This window comes from Equus quagga, chromosome 11, assembly GCF_021613505.1.
Source record: "Equus quagga isolate Etosha38 chromosome 11, UCLA_HA_Equagga_1.0, whole genome shotgun sequence".
In the NCBI taxonomy this organism is placed as follows: domain Eukaryota; kingdom Metazoa; phylum Chordata; class Mammalia; order Perissodactyla; family Equidae; genus Equus; species Equus quagga.
Window position 1 is genome coordinate 23,208,050 of NC_060277.1, and position 13,992 is coordinate 23,222,041.

The window sequence follows — 13,992 nt, forward strand, 5'->3', positions numbered from 1 at the left end:
CATGAACATCAATTTCTGTACAATTTACCACAGTATACTGAAGCTGTCAGTGGAAAACCAGAGAGCCCTGTGTATGAATGGGAACATTCTTTCGCACACAATTTTAAACACTAAGTGCTGGGTGAGATTCTCTTGGTCTCCCTCCTACAAAGGAAAGGCTTTGGGATGTTCACTGCTGCTGAGGCTTTTTCAGTTACTTCTAAAGGCTCACCTCAGTAACAGATGGTTCAAACCGCTGAAGTCCAACCACTGAATAAGTGCAGAGTAATCAGGGAGATACCAACCATGTATGCAAAAAGGATTCCGAGAAGGGGCACTGAGGTGACCTGTGGTTGGTAGAGAAGGCTTCCCAGAAAGGCAGAACTCGGGCGAGAAGAAAAGTGGGTCCACTGTTCAACACCTGGAATTTATACCACATTCCCCCTCACTCTTATAATTACTCTGAAATTTTGGTAGCTTTGATCAGTGCATTAAATAATGAAATTGAATAGAAAATATGAGAACATGTAGCAAGGTCAATATGCTTTCAAATAGTTTTGTTTCAGTTGGGGAGAGAGAGAGAACTGGGTCACAATGTAGAATATATTTCATAATATTTATTTCTCAATGGTAGAAAAAGCTTGAAAAACACTGCTCGCTTTAAGTAGGGTTGTAGGTATGTGTTTTGTCCACCACAGAAGGCAATAGTTACACAGGTTTTCGGCCTCTGAGTCCTTTTTCATCAAGGCCTGAGTGCTGACACATTCAGTAAGTGCCACGGCCACAGGAACTACAACAGGCACCCAGAGGCTCCGAGACCAAAGCAGCTATCTCACGATGCAATAACAAACGATGCTGTATTACTGATAAAAAAGAACTAAAAGTAAATGATCTCACAGAATTACCTAACCAGAATCTTAATCCAAACAAAACTGTTTTTTTCCCTTTAAAAAACAACTTTTGAGAGGAAAAATATCATAAAGGCACTTTAAAGATAGAATATCTATTTTCTACCAAGAAATAAAAATAATTGTTTAGAATCCAAATAAAATTTCTAAGTTAAGTGAAAGAAAGAAGCTCAGTTCAGAGTTGGGGAAGGGGTGTATGTGGTGGGGGGTGGAGGGGTCGAATTAGTGAAACCAAGGATTCTCTTGATCTCCCAAAGTAAAAATAAACAGGGCAAGAAATGTAAGTTGGATTTTTTTTCCTAATGATCACAATAATGCTTTTCAACTAGAGCATGAAGATAGCTAGGGAAGGGAAAGAGGCAGGAAATGAAGATAAACCACTAAAGTAGAGACAGAGGATGGAAATCATCTTCAGAGGTTTTCTTGTTTATCACTCCTCTTAGCCAGAGCTACATATTAACCAGTGTTTCTCTGCCTGGGGATTATTCTGACAATGAGAGGGATTTACTAGTAGAATTGGAGGTGGAAGGAGAGGTGCCTCAAACAGTAATGTGCCCATCAGCTCTTTGCAGTTAGTCCCTCTTCAGTGCACGACATCTTTTAATAGGCACAGGGAAACTGTATTGATATTAAGTTTTATTTTAAGCTGCATTTGACAACTTCATTTTCCTCATGATCTTTTAAATTTGAACATGTTCTTTTTTAAAGAATGTAGACGGGGGCCAGCCTGGTGGCATGGTGGTTGGGTTTGCACACTTGCTTCGATGGCCTGGGGTTCACAGGGTCCAATCCTGGGCATGGACCTACATACCACTCACTGGACCATGCTGTGGTGATGTCATACATACAAAATAGAGGAAGACTGGAACAGATGTTAGCTCATCGACAACCTTCCTCAAGCAAAAAGAGGAAGACTGGCAAGAGATGTGAGCTCATGACCAATCTTCCTCACACACACGCACAGACACAAAATGTAGATGGGAATTCTCTACTTGAGTTGAAATAAATAGCAAAGTTGTTTTTTTTCTAACTCCCCAAACCCCAGTATATAGTTGTATATCCTAGTTATAGGTCCTTCTAGGTCTTCTATGTGGGACACCGCCACAGCATGGCTTGACGAGCAGTGTGTAGGTCCACGTCCAGGATCCAAACTGGCAAGCCCCAGGCTACCGAAGCAGAGCATGGGAATTTAACCACTCAGCCCTGGGGCTGGCCCCAAAAGCAAAGTTTTGATCTCATTAATAAAAATATTTCAAATTGAGCTTATGAACAACTGCTTCAAAACACCACTTACTGTACACTTTGGGCCTCAGACTGAGCTATCTTTAACTAAGGCCATTGCTTTAGACAACTCACTGTTATAACTTGAGTTCTTTTAGGATTTTTATGTGAATAGAAACAAACAAAGGAGAGCCCTTTTGCTTGGCTCCAGGGAACACATATATCCTGATGACCTCTAACTCAGGGGCGGCAAGCAAAAGTATTTAAATTTAAAAGATTCTCAAGCTCTATGAGCTGCTATGGATAACAATATGTAAGTCATACTGCTTAAAGTCTTAAGCAATGAAAAGGAGGATTTTTCTTTGGAAACAGCAAAGTTCCTGAAAGGAAAACTTTGAAGTATCTAATAGTTCTTGAAAAGCAACATGAAGAAACTGAGTACTTACCTTACAAAAGAACTGGACAAGAGTCCAATGAACGCAACAGCAGCACCCACGACGGCTGTTTTCCGACAACCAAATATGTCTGTGAAGACGCTGACTATCGGGCAGCAAAAGAAAATCATCCCCATGGAGAGAGAACTTACCCATGCTGTAAGAGAGTAAAAAGGGACACTATGACATGGTAAACTATATTTGTACTTATCTCACAGTATATAATGCATACTTAGAAAAATATTAATGCAGAAAAGGTACTGTGATGAATGGGAAGAGGATGGGATAAATTAGTAACAAATCTAAATTATAGTTCAAAGGATCAGCCAATACTAAATGTAAACAGCAATTATTTGTGTTTAATAAATTCTTGAAAAGTCTGTAGTCTTAAATAAATCAAACATTCTCCTATGATGCAAACACTATTAATCTCTAATCTGTTATCCATGATTTTAAGCAACTTCTACTCTATGGAAAGAAAATTTACTTAAAAAAGAATAACGAGATACGTTTAGAAATCATGCCTAGGTGGTCAAACTGCAAAGGAATGATGACCACTGAAGACAGGATAGTGGTTAACTCTTGGGGAGAGGAAAGAGAATTATAATCATTTGGACCCAGTAGTTAAGAATTGATCATCTGCATAGACTCTGGGCTTAGTTCTTTTGTTAAGGGAATCCAGTCATACTCTTAGTAGACTAGTTGTTGACCCAGATAATAGTTACTGGGTATTCACTTTACTTATAAAACCATAAATACACTTTATCTTCTTTTCTGAGAGTATGTTATTTTTCACAATAAAAAAAACAGCAAGAATCAGAAGTCATAATTTCCTGTTCTGATGCTGTAAAAATCACAACTGCTGTAAAAAAAAGAAATACTGAGGAAAAATTATCATAATTTGGTACCCAAAGAAATGAGTGATCTCATAGGATATCAAGTCTGTAAATTCTTCTTAAAAAGAATAATAAACTAATGGGGAGTAAGTGACAGTGGGTTCAGAACAAACAGACCTGGCCCAAATCCCCCAGCTCTAACTATAATGCATCCGTGGGCAAGTCATTTCCCCTAAGTCTGTTTGCTTATCTTGAAAGAGGCTCAAACACATACCTTTCCAGAATTATTAAGGATTAGAGAAAATCTATCTAAACCTCAGTATCTAGCACAGAAGCTCTTAATAATTTAGAGTTTTAACAACAACAAGTTGTAGTATAAATTGAAGTAGATGATCTCTAGAGTTCCATTCAGCTCTGGAAGTCTACTAGGCTGTTACTCTATTTCCTCAGCAAAGGAAGTAAGTCCAGACCTTATGCAAATAATTACTTCTTAGTGATGGGGTCCAAATGAAGCTTTACCAGACTAACAATTTCATTTAATTCATTGCCTTCTTACATTTTAAATTACTTTTTAAATTATGTATATTTTAATCAGCCATAGTTCCTTTCTTCCCTTACTGGAAACAAGAGAGACAATAATCTTAAAACACAATGAGGAGATTGTGCCAACAATGTGATCTTGACTTAGGTGTTGGTGGGGGGATTCAGAAGTGGACAGTAGAAAGAAGCGACTGGCCACATGAGCTAGTACCACCCTAGCCCCAGATGTGCAGAGCCGTTCAGGATGGGTCTGCTTAAGGAGAAGTAGGATTTTTTAGTCTACTATCTAATATAAAAATGTCACTGATTTATAATAATTTAATCTCATTCAAAAAAGTTTAGTCATCTATCATGTTTAAGAAACGATCTAAACAATTTAGGCAGACTAGAAGAATAACATCCTAACATCTATTTTTGGATAAAGGCAGTTTTACAATTAAGTAAAAAGACAACACTAATGGACCACATTAAGAAATCCAAGAACATACACTTATATTGCACTTAATGCTGATATAAGTCAAGGCATTTTCAAGAATAAAGACAAGTCTTTATGCATTACTGTCCATTTTGATTTGCTATACCAAATATGAACAATTTTACAGATTTTTATGTCCACCAAACAAGCACTAAATGCAGGATATAATCAAACACAACTTTATTTTTGTCTCAACTATCCTCTTTTTATTTTTGAGGAAGATTAGCTCTGAGCTAACATCCGCTGCCAATCCTCCTCTTTTTGCTGAGGAAGACTGGCCCTGAGCTAACATGTATGCCTATCTTCCTCTACTTTTCATATGTGGGATGCTTGGCACTGCGTGGCTCGATAAGCAGAGCATAGGTCCGCACCCAGGATCCAAACTGGAGAAGCTGGGCTGCCAAAGCAGAGTTCGTGAACTTAACCACTACGCCACCAGCCCAGCCCTCAACTATCCTCTTAAAATTTATGTGGTAGGTAAAAATGTTCCTGTGCCACTGCATGACCACTTGGGCAGACCCACAGGATTCTTCTGGCCAGTGTTAAATAACAGAAAGGCCTATGGCCACTTTAGGTAACAAACCAAGCTTCACTTGGTAATCAAATATATTTTCCCAGCCCCAGCTGGGAAGGGACTGACATGAGCTTTGTCTCTTTGCCATGACCTCCCTCCCTGTCCCTAGCTGTCAGTACTCTCCAAGGTGGGCATGGGATGGGGGGGGAAGGAAGGAAGGAGATTCCAACTTAAGTGGTCCTGCCAAAAAAAGGCCTGTCTGATGTTTGAAGCTGACTCTTTTTTCTCAGATTCACTTCTGTGGGTTCTTCAGAGTCTCACCTCAGAGTTCCTTCTGGCTGTAGCTCCACTGACATGGATAATTCATTCTCCTTCTGGCTTTCTGAGTGTCACTTAAAAGACTCACTGTTGGAGCCTCATTGCCCTTCTGGGCAGTTTACTTGGGCAGGAGTCAAAACAGCTCAGGCTGTCCCCCTTCCTCCAGCAGGCCTGTCTCTGAGCTGTAGGAAACACTCATCTTGCCTTTGCCCTGACAAACCCTGGAGTGTAGGCAAATTCCAACACAGCCACATCTTGGGTAGCTCTTGCTGTGGGAGCGGTTAGCCAGCTACAGTTCTCTCCTTGTTGGATTTCTCAGGGGATTCAGACCCTAGTCCTCTGCACCCCCTAACTGAAGAGAATTCTTTAAATCTCTAAGTGGTCCCTTGAAAGCTCCTCTCACTAGTTATCAAGTGAAAGAGCATGCACCCCCACTTCTCTCATGGGGTGGGGAGAAGCCACAGCATAACCTTCTCAAAGAATCCTCATAAAGTGCTCTTCCTTGACCCATAAGCATCCTCTTTATGGGTTTTAGAGCTTCTAACCAGTTCTTGAACATGAACTATCTCACCTTTGAATTATACACTATTGTCCCTTAGTGTCTCAGCTAAAATTCCAATAGCATATTCTGTTATACTAATAATTAGCAACAGACAAAATTGGGTCTATCTTCTGATCACATTTGAAAAGAAATTAATTCTTGAATGAGTAATTACTTGCCCTTGTAAACTCACAAAATTTCAAGTTTTTGTAAAGTTTTAACATGGCATCCCAAAGAATTCAAGGTCTTAAGGGTTATGAAATACACCAAAAAATAAAATGGGCTGTTATTCTTTCACCTCTTCCAAGTCTGTGTGGTTATTATTAATAATAAAAACTCAACAGGGTTAGCTGTTGAGGTAACAATATATTTGCTGTGCTCAGAGATGACCTCATTTAATCTTCAAAACCCTAAAGGATAGGTACTTTTATTAAGTTCATTTAACAATCGAGAAACTGAAGTACATAGTCGCTAAATCCAGCATGGTAAAACTTTTATTTAAAAAATGCAAACTAGCCCTAGTCCCTCTATGTAATTCAACCAAACACCCCCACAGGGTTTCCTAATATTGTTGAAGAAACAAGTCTTTTTCAACGGAAGCAGTGCTATTTAAATTACGGAATAACAACATTCTCTCTCTTCCTATTAAAAGTGCCTATTATGTTCTAGGCATTATCCTAGGCTGTTGAGAATACAAAAACAACTGAGATTCCTCCACCTTCCACTAATTTTCAGTCTAGTAACCTACATGCAAATAAAGGTCCACTAGAACACCACACAGAATGTGCTAAATGTTTTGAGAGATAGAGATGTCAAAAAATGTAAATTAAAGAAAGGCTTTAGAACATGCTTGTATACTCTAATTGGAATATGTGTGTGTCTTCGATGTTATAGAGAGACACATCCATGAAAACTATGCTGGGAAATCTTTTTAAAAAAATACCAGGAAGCTTTCCAATTTCCCCATCCAGATCCTCCTTGTTTCTTACTCCATACGGAGAACAAATCCTCAGCCTCAGTGTTTGGCCAAATAAAAATGCAAATCACTCCAAGGAAGTGGTTAAGTTTAATATTTAAGAAGATTTTCCTGAGCCAGCCCTGATGGCTTAATGGTTAAAGTTTGGCACTGTCCACTTCGGCAGCACAGGCTCAGTTCCCAGGCGCAGAACCACACCAGTCCTCTGTCAGTAGCCATGCTGCAGCAGCAGTTCACATAGAAGGACTTACAACTAGAATATACAACCATGTACTGGGGTTTTGGGGAGGGAAAAAAAAAGAGGAAGATTGGCAACAGTTGTTAGCTCAGGGTGAATCTTTCCCAGCAAAAAAAAAAAAAAAAAAAAGGAAAAAAGAAAAAGAAGATTTTCCTGCATATTAAGAAAAATAAAGGTGTTGTAATTATGCAGATGTAAATGATGGCAAGGGCAAAGTGTTCATAAATGTTCTTTTGCCCCTTTTTGGTAGCTTGAACCCCCATTTCCACCTGATCTTGGCTTTTTTCAAGACATCTTTGCTCTGTAATATCTCAACATTGGTCTAATAGCCTTAAATGAAATGAAGTGAAACTATATTATACAAAATTGAGATTAAAATGCAAAGTATTATGTAGCAAAGTCCTAACAAGTCTTGGGGCATGGAGCTGTCTGGCAACTACACACAAATTCAAGACTGAGTAGACTGTACTTGCCTTGACCATTTTATTGCCAATCTAAAGGTTATTTGGTAGTTATACTTCACTCAGGAATGGTTTCAAAATTATTTGCTATCAACTTCTATTAATGGCCTCAGGGTGAAGTGGTTAAGCAAACCCTCCTGCAGACAACAATGTTAAAATCTGTGTGGGGAGAAAAAAGTATATTTAACCACATTGGAAAATGCCTAAAAACAGACAAAAGTCAGAGGAGAGTTAACTCTTAAAAAGCTGAAGCTGGAAGAACTGCAAGTTTGTGGGCTGTCTTGAGGGTCAACAAACTATGCAGGCGCTAGGTAGACTGGAAAGGGGACAGACTAAAGAGAAGCAGCAGCTGGAAGCTGTAAGAACTGAGCAGAGGTATCAGCTGCTGCGCATCACAGAGCAAGAGACTTCACAGCTGGAGTCCAGGCACGCTAACTGCCTACTAGGAACAAAAACTCAATGATCCTTGGAAGAACGTAATAGAATCAGAGCTGTTTCAAAATATTATCTGCAATGTCCAAGTTTCAACCTAAAATTACTAGACATGCAAAGAAACAGGTAATCAATATTTATTGACTCTGAATGACCTCAGGTGTTGAATTTAGTAGACAAAGACTTCAAAATGTCTATTATAAATACATTAGAAGTAGTAAAGGACAACCTTTTCAAAGAATAAAAAGTGGTCTCATTGAGTGAACAGATAGAGAATCTCAACAACAAAAAGGAAACTACAAAAAAAAAAAAAGGAAATTCTGGAGGTGAAAATAACTGAAAAATGCATTTGCTAGGTCCAGTAGGGCAGACTGGAGATATAAAATAAAAGAGAATCTAGGAATCTGAAGACAGAAATTACCTGATCCAAAGAACAGAGAGAAAAATAATATTAAACAAAAATGAATATAAAGTCTTAGAGATCTGTGGGACAAAAATCAGGAGGCATAAACATAAGTATAATTGAGGTCCTAGAAGAATGGAGAAGACATAAGAATGGAAAAAAGATATATGAAGAAACAGTGGTCCTCCCAAAATCACAAATTTTATGAAAAACATTAACCTACAGATCTAAGAAGCACAAAGATCCTCAATCAGGACAAACACTAAGCAAACCACTGCTAAGCACATCATAGTTAAAGTTCTGAATGCCAAAATTATGAAAGCAGCCAGAGAAAAAATGACATATTATATCCAGGGAGAACAATGATAACATTATCAGTTTACCTCTCACAAAAACTAAAAATAATGGAGGACAGACGACATTGGAACTGTCATATTCAAACTGCTGAAAGAGGAAAAAGCTGTCAACCAAGAATTCTATATCCAGCTAAACTAGCCTTCAAAAAATGAATGCAAAATAAAGATATTTTCAGACAATAAAAACAAGAGAATTTGTCACTAGGAGATTTCCACTACAAGAAATATTAAAGAAACTTCTTCAGACTGAAGGGAAATGACACCAGCAAGATCCAAGAAATACACACATACACTTCTTCCACATAAGTTCTTTACAAGATATATGATTGTTTAAAGCAAAAATTATAACACTGTATACAGATGTATTACATGTATGATAACAATAGCCTTAGATGGAGGTAGATGAAAATAATCTATTGAAAGGTTCCTGTATTTTACCTGAAGCAATTCTGTATTAACTTAAAATATAGGATAGCTCAAAGATGCATACTGTAATCCCTAGAAAAAGCATTAAAATATAACACAAAGAGATACAGCTAGAAAGCCAATAGAGGAATTAAAATTAATTACTAAAAATTATTTGACTAATGCAAAGGAAGGCAGAAGAGAATGAATAAAAAAACAAAAAGCAAAGAGACAAATAGAAAATAGTAAAATGTAAAATCTAAATATGACCATATCAGTAATTTCATTAAATAAAATAGACTAGGGGCCGGCCTGGTGGTGCAGCAGTTAAGTTTGCATGTTCTGCTTCTCAGCAGCCCAGGGTTCGCCAGTTCAGATCCCGGGTGTGGACATGGCACCGCTTGGCAAAAGCCATGCTATGGTAGGTGTCCCACATATAAAGTAGAGGAAGATGGGCATGGATGTTAGCTCAGGGCCAGTCTTCCTCAGCAAAAAGAGGAGGATTGGCAGTAGTTAGCTCAGGGCTAATCTTCCTCAAATAAATAAATTAATTAATTAAATAAATAAAATAGACTAAAGACTCCAATCAAATGGCAAAGATTGTTTGACTGATAAAAAAGAATCAATTACATTCTCTTTAAAGAGATGTGCTTTAACTACAAATATACTAATAAGTTGAACATAAAAAGATATACCCTGTTAAAAACAACCCTAAGAAGGCCAGAGTGGCTATATTAATATTAGACAAAATAGACTTCAAGACAAAAAGTATTACTAGAAACAAAAAGGGATACTTCATAATGATAAAAGTGTCAATGCATCAGGAAGATGTAACAACTATAAATTCATATACACCTACTAACATAGCTTCAGAATACAGGAAGCAATAAAATTTGATCCCTACCTCACACCATATTGAAAAATTACCTCAAAATGGAGCATAAAACTTAAATGTAAAACTGAAAACTATAAAATGTTTAGAAGAAAACACTGGAGAAAATCTTTGTGACCCTGATTTAGGCAAAGAGTTCTCAGATACAACATCAAAAACACAATCCATACAAGCAAAAAACTGATAAACTAAACTTCATCAAAACTAAGAACTTCTCTTATGGAAGCACTGTTAAGAAAATGAAAAGTAAAGGGGAACAGAATTTGTCACCCCAAAATATGCCTCTTTGGCATGAGGATTATTTTAGGCTGATTATTTGTAAGAAACAACAGACACAGGAGAAGCTCTCTGAAAACCTGAGTAGAAGTTACACTTTTGTAAGAGAAGTTTATTTAAGGGAAATCTCCATTTGTAAGGGTATCTTCCTTTTTGCACCAGAAGAGGGGGATGGCTAAATTTCCAGAAACTTTTATCAAGGGAGAAGGCAGAGACTTAAATCTTCATAGCAACCTTACCCTTATTACTGTGCTTTTCCTGATAACCTCCCATAACTGGCTCCCTGTGACTCCAACCTCTTTTGTCTTTAGCTGGAGATGGTATTTAAGGTGATGGCTTAGGGCATTTCAGGAACTTACTCAGTTTTCCTGGGTATCTCCCATGTATATAGGAGGTATACACGTTATTAAACTTCTGTTTGTTTTTCTCCTGTTCAACTGTCTTTTATTACCAGGGGGTCTCAGCCAAGAACCTAGTAGGGTATAGGGAAAATCATTTTTCCTCTCCTACAAAAGAGAAGTCACAAACTGAGAGAAAAGATTTGCAAATTACATATCTAATAAAGAAATTGTATCTAGATTATATAAAGAATTCTCAAAACTCAATAAAAACCAAGCAACCCCATTAAAAAAGGGGCAAAAGATTTCAACAGTCACTTTACAAAAAAATATATGTAAATGAAAAAATGTTCAATATAATTAGTCATCAGGGAAATGTAAATTAAAATAACAATGAAAAAACACACATACCTATTAGAATGGCTAAAATGAAAAAGACTAATCATACCAAGTATTGGTGAAGATGGAAAGCAAGTGGAACTGTCATACACTGCTACTGGGAACAGAAAATAGTACAGCCACTTTGGAAAACATTTTAGGAGCTTTTTTAAAGTTAAACATACCCCAGTATGACCCAGCCATTCTACTCCTAAGTATTTACTTAACAGAAACAAGAGTATATGTCCATACAAAACTTTATATACAGACGCTTATAGCTGCTTTATTTCTAATAGTCAAAAACTGGAAAGAATCCAAATGTCCAGAACTAAGTGACTGGATAAACAAATTACAGTGTGTTAAAAAAAAGAACAGGCCAAAATGGAGTTACTTATGCTAAGCCCCACCAAGACTTCACACCTAACCTAAATTCAGTTTCAGTCTCTCCCAGGAATCGCATTTTAAACCAATCAGTCTGGAATTTCCTGATCAACACTAGTAAGATAACCTACCTGACAAGACCTTAGGGAAGGCAATCTTCTCTGAAATAATCTACCCTTCTAACTTCATTGTCCCGCCCTCTTTCTGCCTCAAAAACCTTTGATTTTGTACAACTCCTCAGAGCTCCTATTTGCTGGACGGGAGGCAGCCTGATTCATGAATCGCTGAATATATAATAAAGCCAGTTAGATCTCTAAATTTACTCAGGGGTTGATTTTTTGTTGTTTAACAAGTGTATTCATAATGGAATACTACCCAGTAATAAACAGGAGTGAACTACCGATAAATACAACATGGATGAATACCAAAAGAATCCTGCTCAGGGAAAGAAGTCAAACCCAATACATAAGTATGATTCCATTTACAAAAAACTCTAAAAAATAGAAATTAATCTATAGTAACAGGAGGCATATCGGTGTTTACCTGATGGGAGGGAGGGAGCTGGAGGGAAGGATTACAAAGGGGCACAAAGAAACTTTTGGGAGCGATGGATATGTTCATTATCTTGACTGTAGTAATGGTTTCACTGGTATATACATATGACAAAATTCATAAAATTGTATCCTTAAAATACGCAGTTTATTATATGTCAATTATATCTCAATAATGCTGATAAATAATCTCCATGGAAGATTTCAACAACAACAACAAATAGATGTCATAAAAAACAAATATGAAACACAAAGTGACGGAACTAGAGGGAGAACTAAACAAATCCACAATCATAGTTGCATATTTTAGCACACCTCTCTCTGTAAATAGTAGAACAGGCAGACCAAAATAAAATCAGTAAAATAAAGAAGGCTGGATGACTCTACCTACCATCTTAACCTAACTGACATTTATAGAATGCTATACCCAACAACAATTGCAGAAAATTGTTTGCTCTGCCAGGAAAATTGTGAATCACTGACGAGGGTGGGGTGGAGACAGATGGAGGAGAGAACTAACATTTCTACAGTGCCTCCTAATCCATGGAAAGGACCTGGCACAAAATTGTCATTAGATCTTCAGGCAATCCTGTGAAGCAATATCTTCATTTTAAAGGTGGGAAAAAAGAGATAAGAGGTGTTAAGCAACTTGCCAATGTCATGCAAATTTGGTGTGGTGCAAACTAAACATTGCAGGTAGAAACAGGAATAAGAAGACATGCCCAAGAGTTTTCACGCACCCACAGCCAGGCACCACGCCTGAGGTTGTTAATAAAAAATATCCCTCCCTGGAGAAGCTAATCTAGCTAAATTAAGACAAAATCCAAGCTTCAGTCAAGATGACACAGTGAATTCACACTTCCATCCATCATCCTGTGTTCCAAAGACAAAGTAATAACATATTTAGAATATACAAAAAAGAAAAAAAGAAGAAGAAGAAGATACAAAAAAGACCTGGTCATAAGCTACAGATGAGGTGCAAAAAGGGATGGGCTGGGTTAGGCCTGCTTTCTGGGGTCCGGATCTGGAAGCAAGCATTGGCAGCTGTAAAGAGGACTTAAAAGTGTTGCTTGTGAGACATGAAAGGAGAACGAAGCTCATTGTCTGAAGGCCACAACTGGAACTCCCTCACATCTTGTGAAAGGAGGCTGGAGGCGAGAGTGAGCTGAATGGGAATTTAGCAATTTCCATACAGATTAAAGATTTAGAACCCTACAAGCCTCTAGGGGAAGGAGGAGGATGCACACTCAGCCTCATGGTCAGGCCCTGCAACAAGGTCCCCGCTGGCTCTCTGCCTGGGATTTTCAGTGTTACTATGAAGAAACTTAAAAGGCCTGGTTCTAAACTGGGAATTCAGGGAGAGAGGTGGAAGACAGTGCAAACTGTTAGGGAGGAAGGGTGACGATGGAGAGAATCGAACAAACAAAACAATATACTTCTCACTCGGAATGATTCTGTAACTCGAATTCCAAAAACCGACACCAATCCAATGCTGAGAAAGACAGCCAACAAAATCATCAATCAGCAAATACGGTCACTCTGGGTGGAATTAACTCTACAGACCAGTCTAACGACCACTCCAAGGCGCTATGTTTAGAACTTTGAAAGAAATAAAAGGAGGAACAATTTTCATTTGAAAAACAAATTAAGAAACAAATGAGAAAAAACTGAAAGAAGGGCAAGTGCATAAAAAAGAGTACTAATTAGAAATCCTGTATATAAAAAAAAGTCACAAATTAAAAAATTTAGTAGATGGAGAAAATTGTTTATTCCAGATTACACAGCTAAATATGACAAAAAATTAAGGATCTTAAAGGAGAATATTTTGACTTTATGATAGAAAAGTATTTCAAGACATAATCACAAACCATGAAGACCTCATTAAAATTTACAACTTCTATGCAACAAAAGACACTAGAATCAAAGCGAAAAGAGATGAGCCACAGAATGGGAGACCACTGCAGTGCATATAACCAGTGAAGCATTCTCACCTTGCAACTATAAAGACAGCCTATGAGTCAAGAAAAATACAACCCAACAGAAAAATGGGCAAAAGAGTTGGGAGAAAATATACAGAAAAGAAAACCCAATGTCCAATTGACATTTACAAACACGCTCACTAGTAAACAGAAAAATGCA

The 13,992-nt window shown here is 37.6% G+C and overlaps 1 protein-coding gene across 1 annotated transcript in view; it reads right to left on the minus strand.

Moving 5' to 3' along the window:
• SLC16A10 (solute carrier family 16 member 10) overlaps positions 1-13,992 on the minus strand; it is a 113,337-nt gene that overhangs the window by 41,298 nt on the left and 58,047 nt on the right. The window contains 1 exon segment of the mRNA XM_046674272.1: positions 2,555-2,699. Coding sequence (XP_046530228.1) covers positions 2,555-2,699 — 145 coding nt within the window.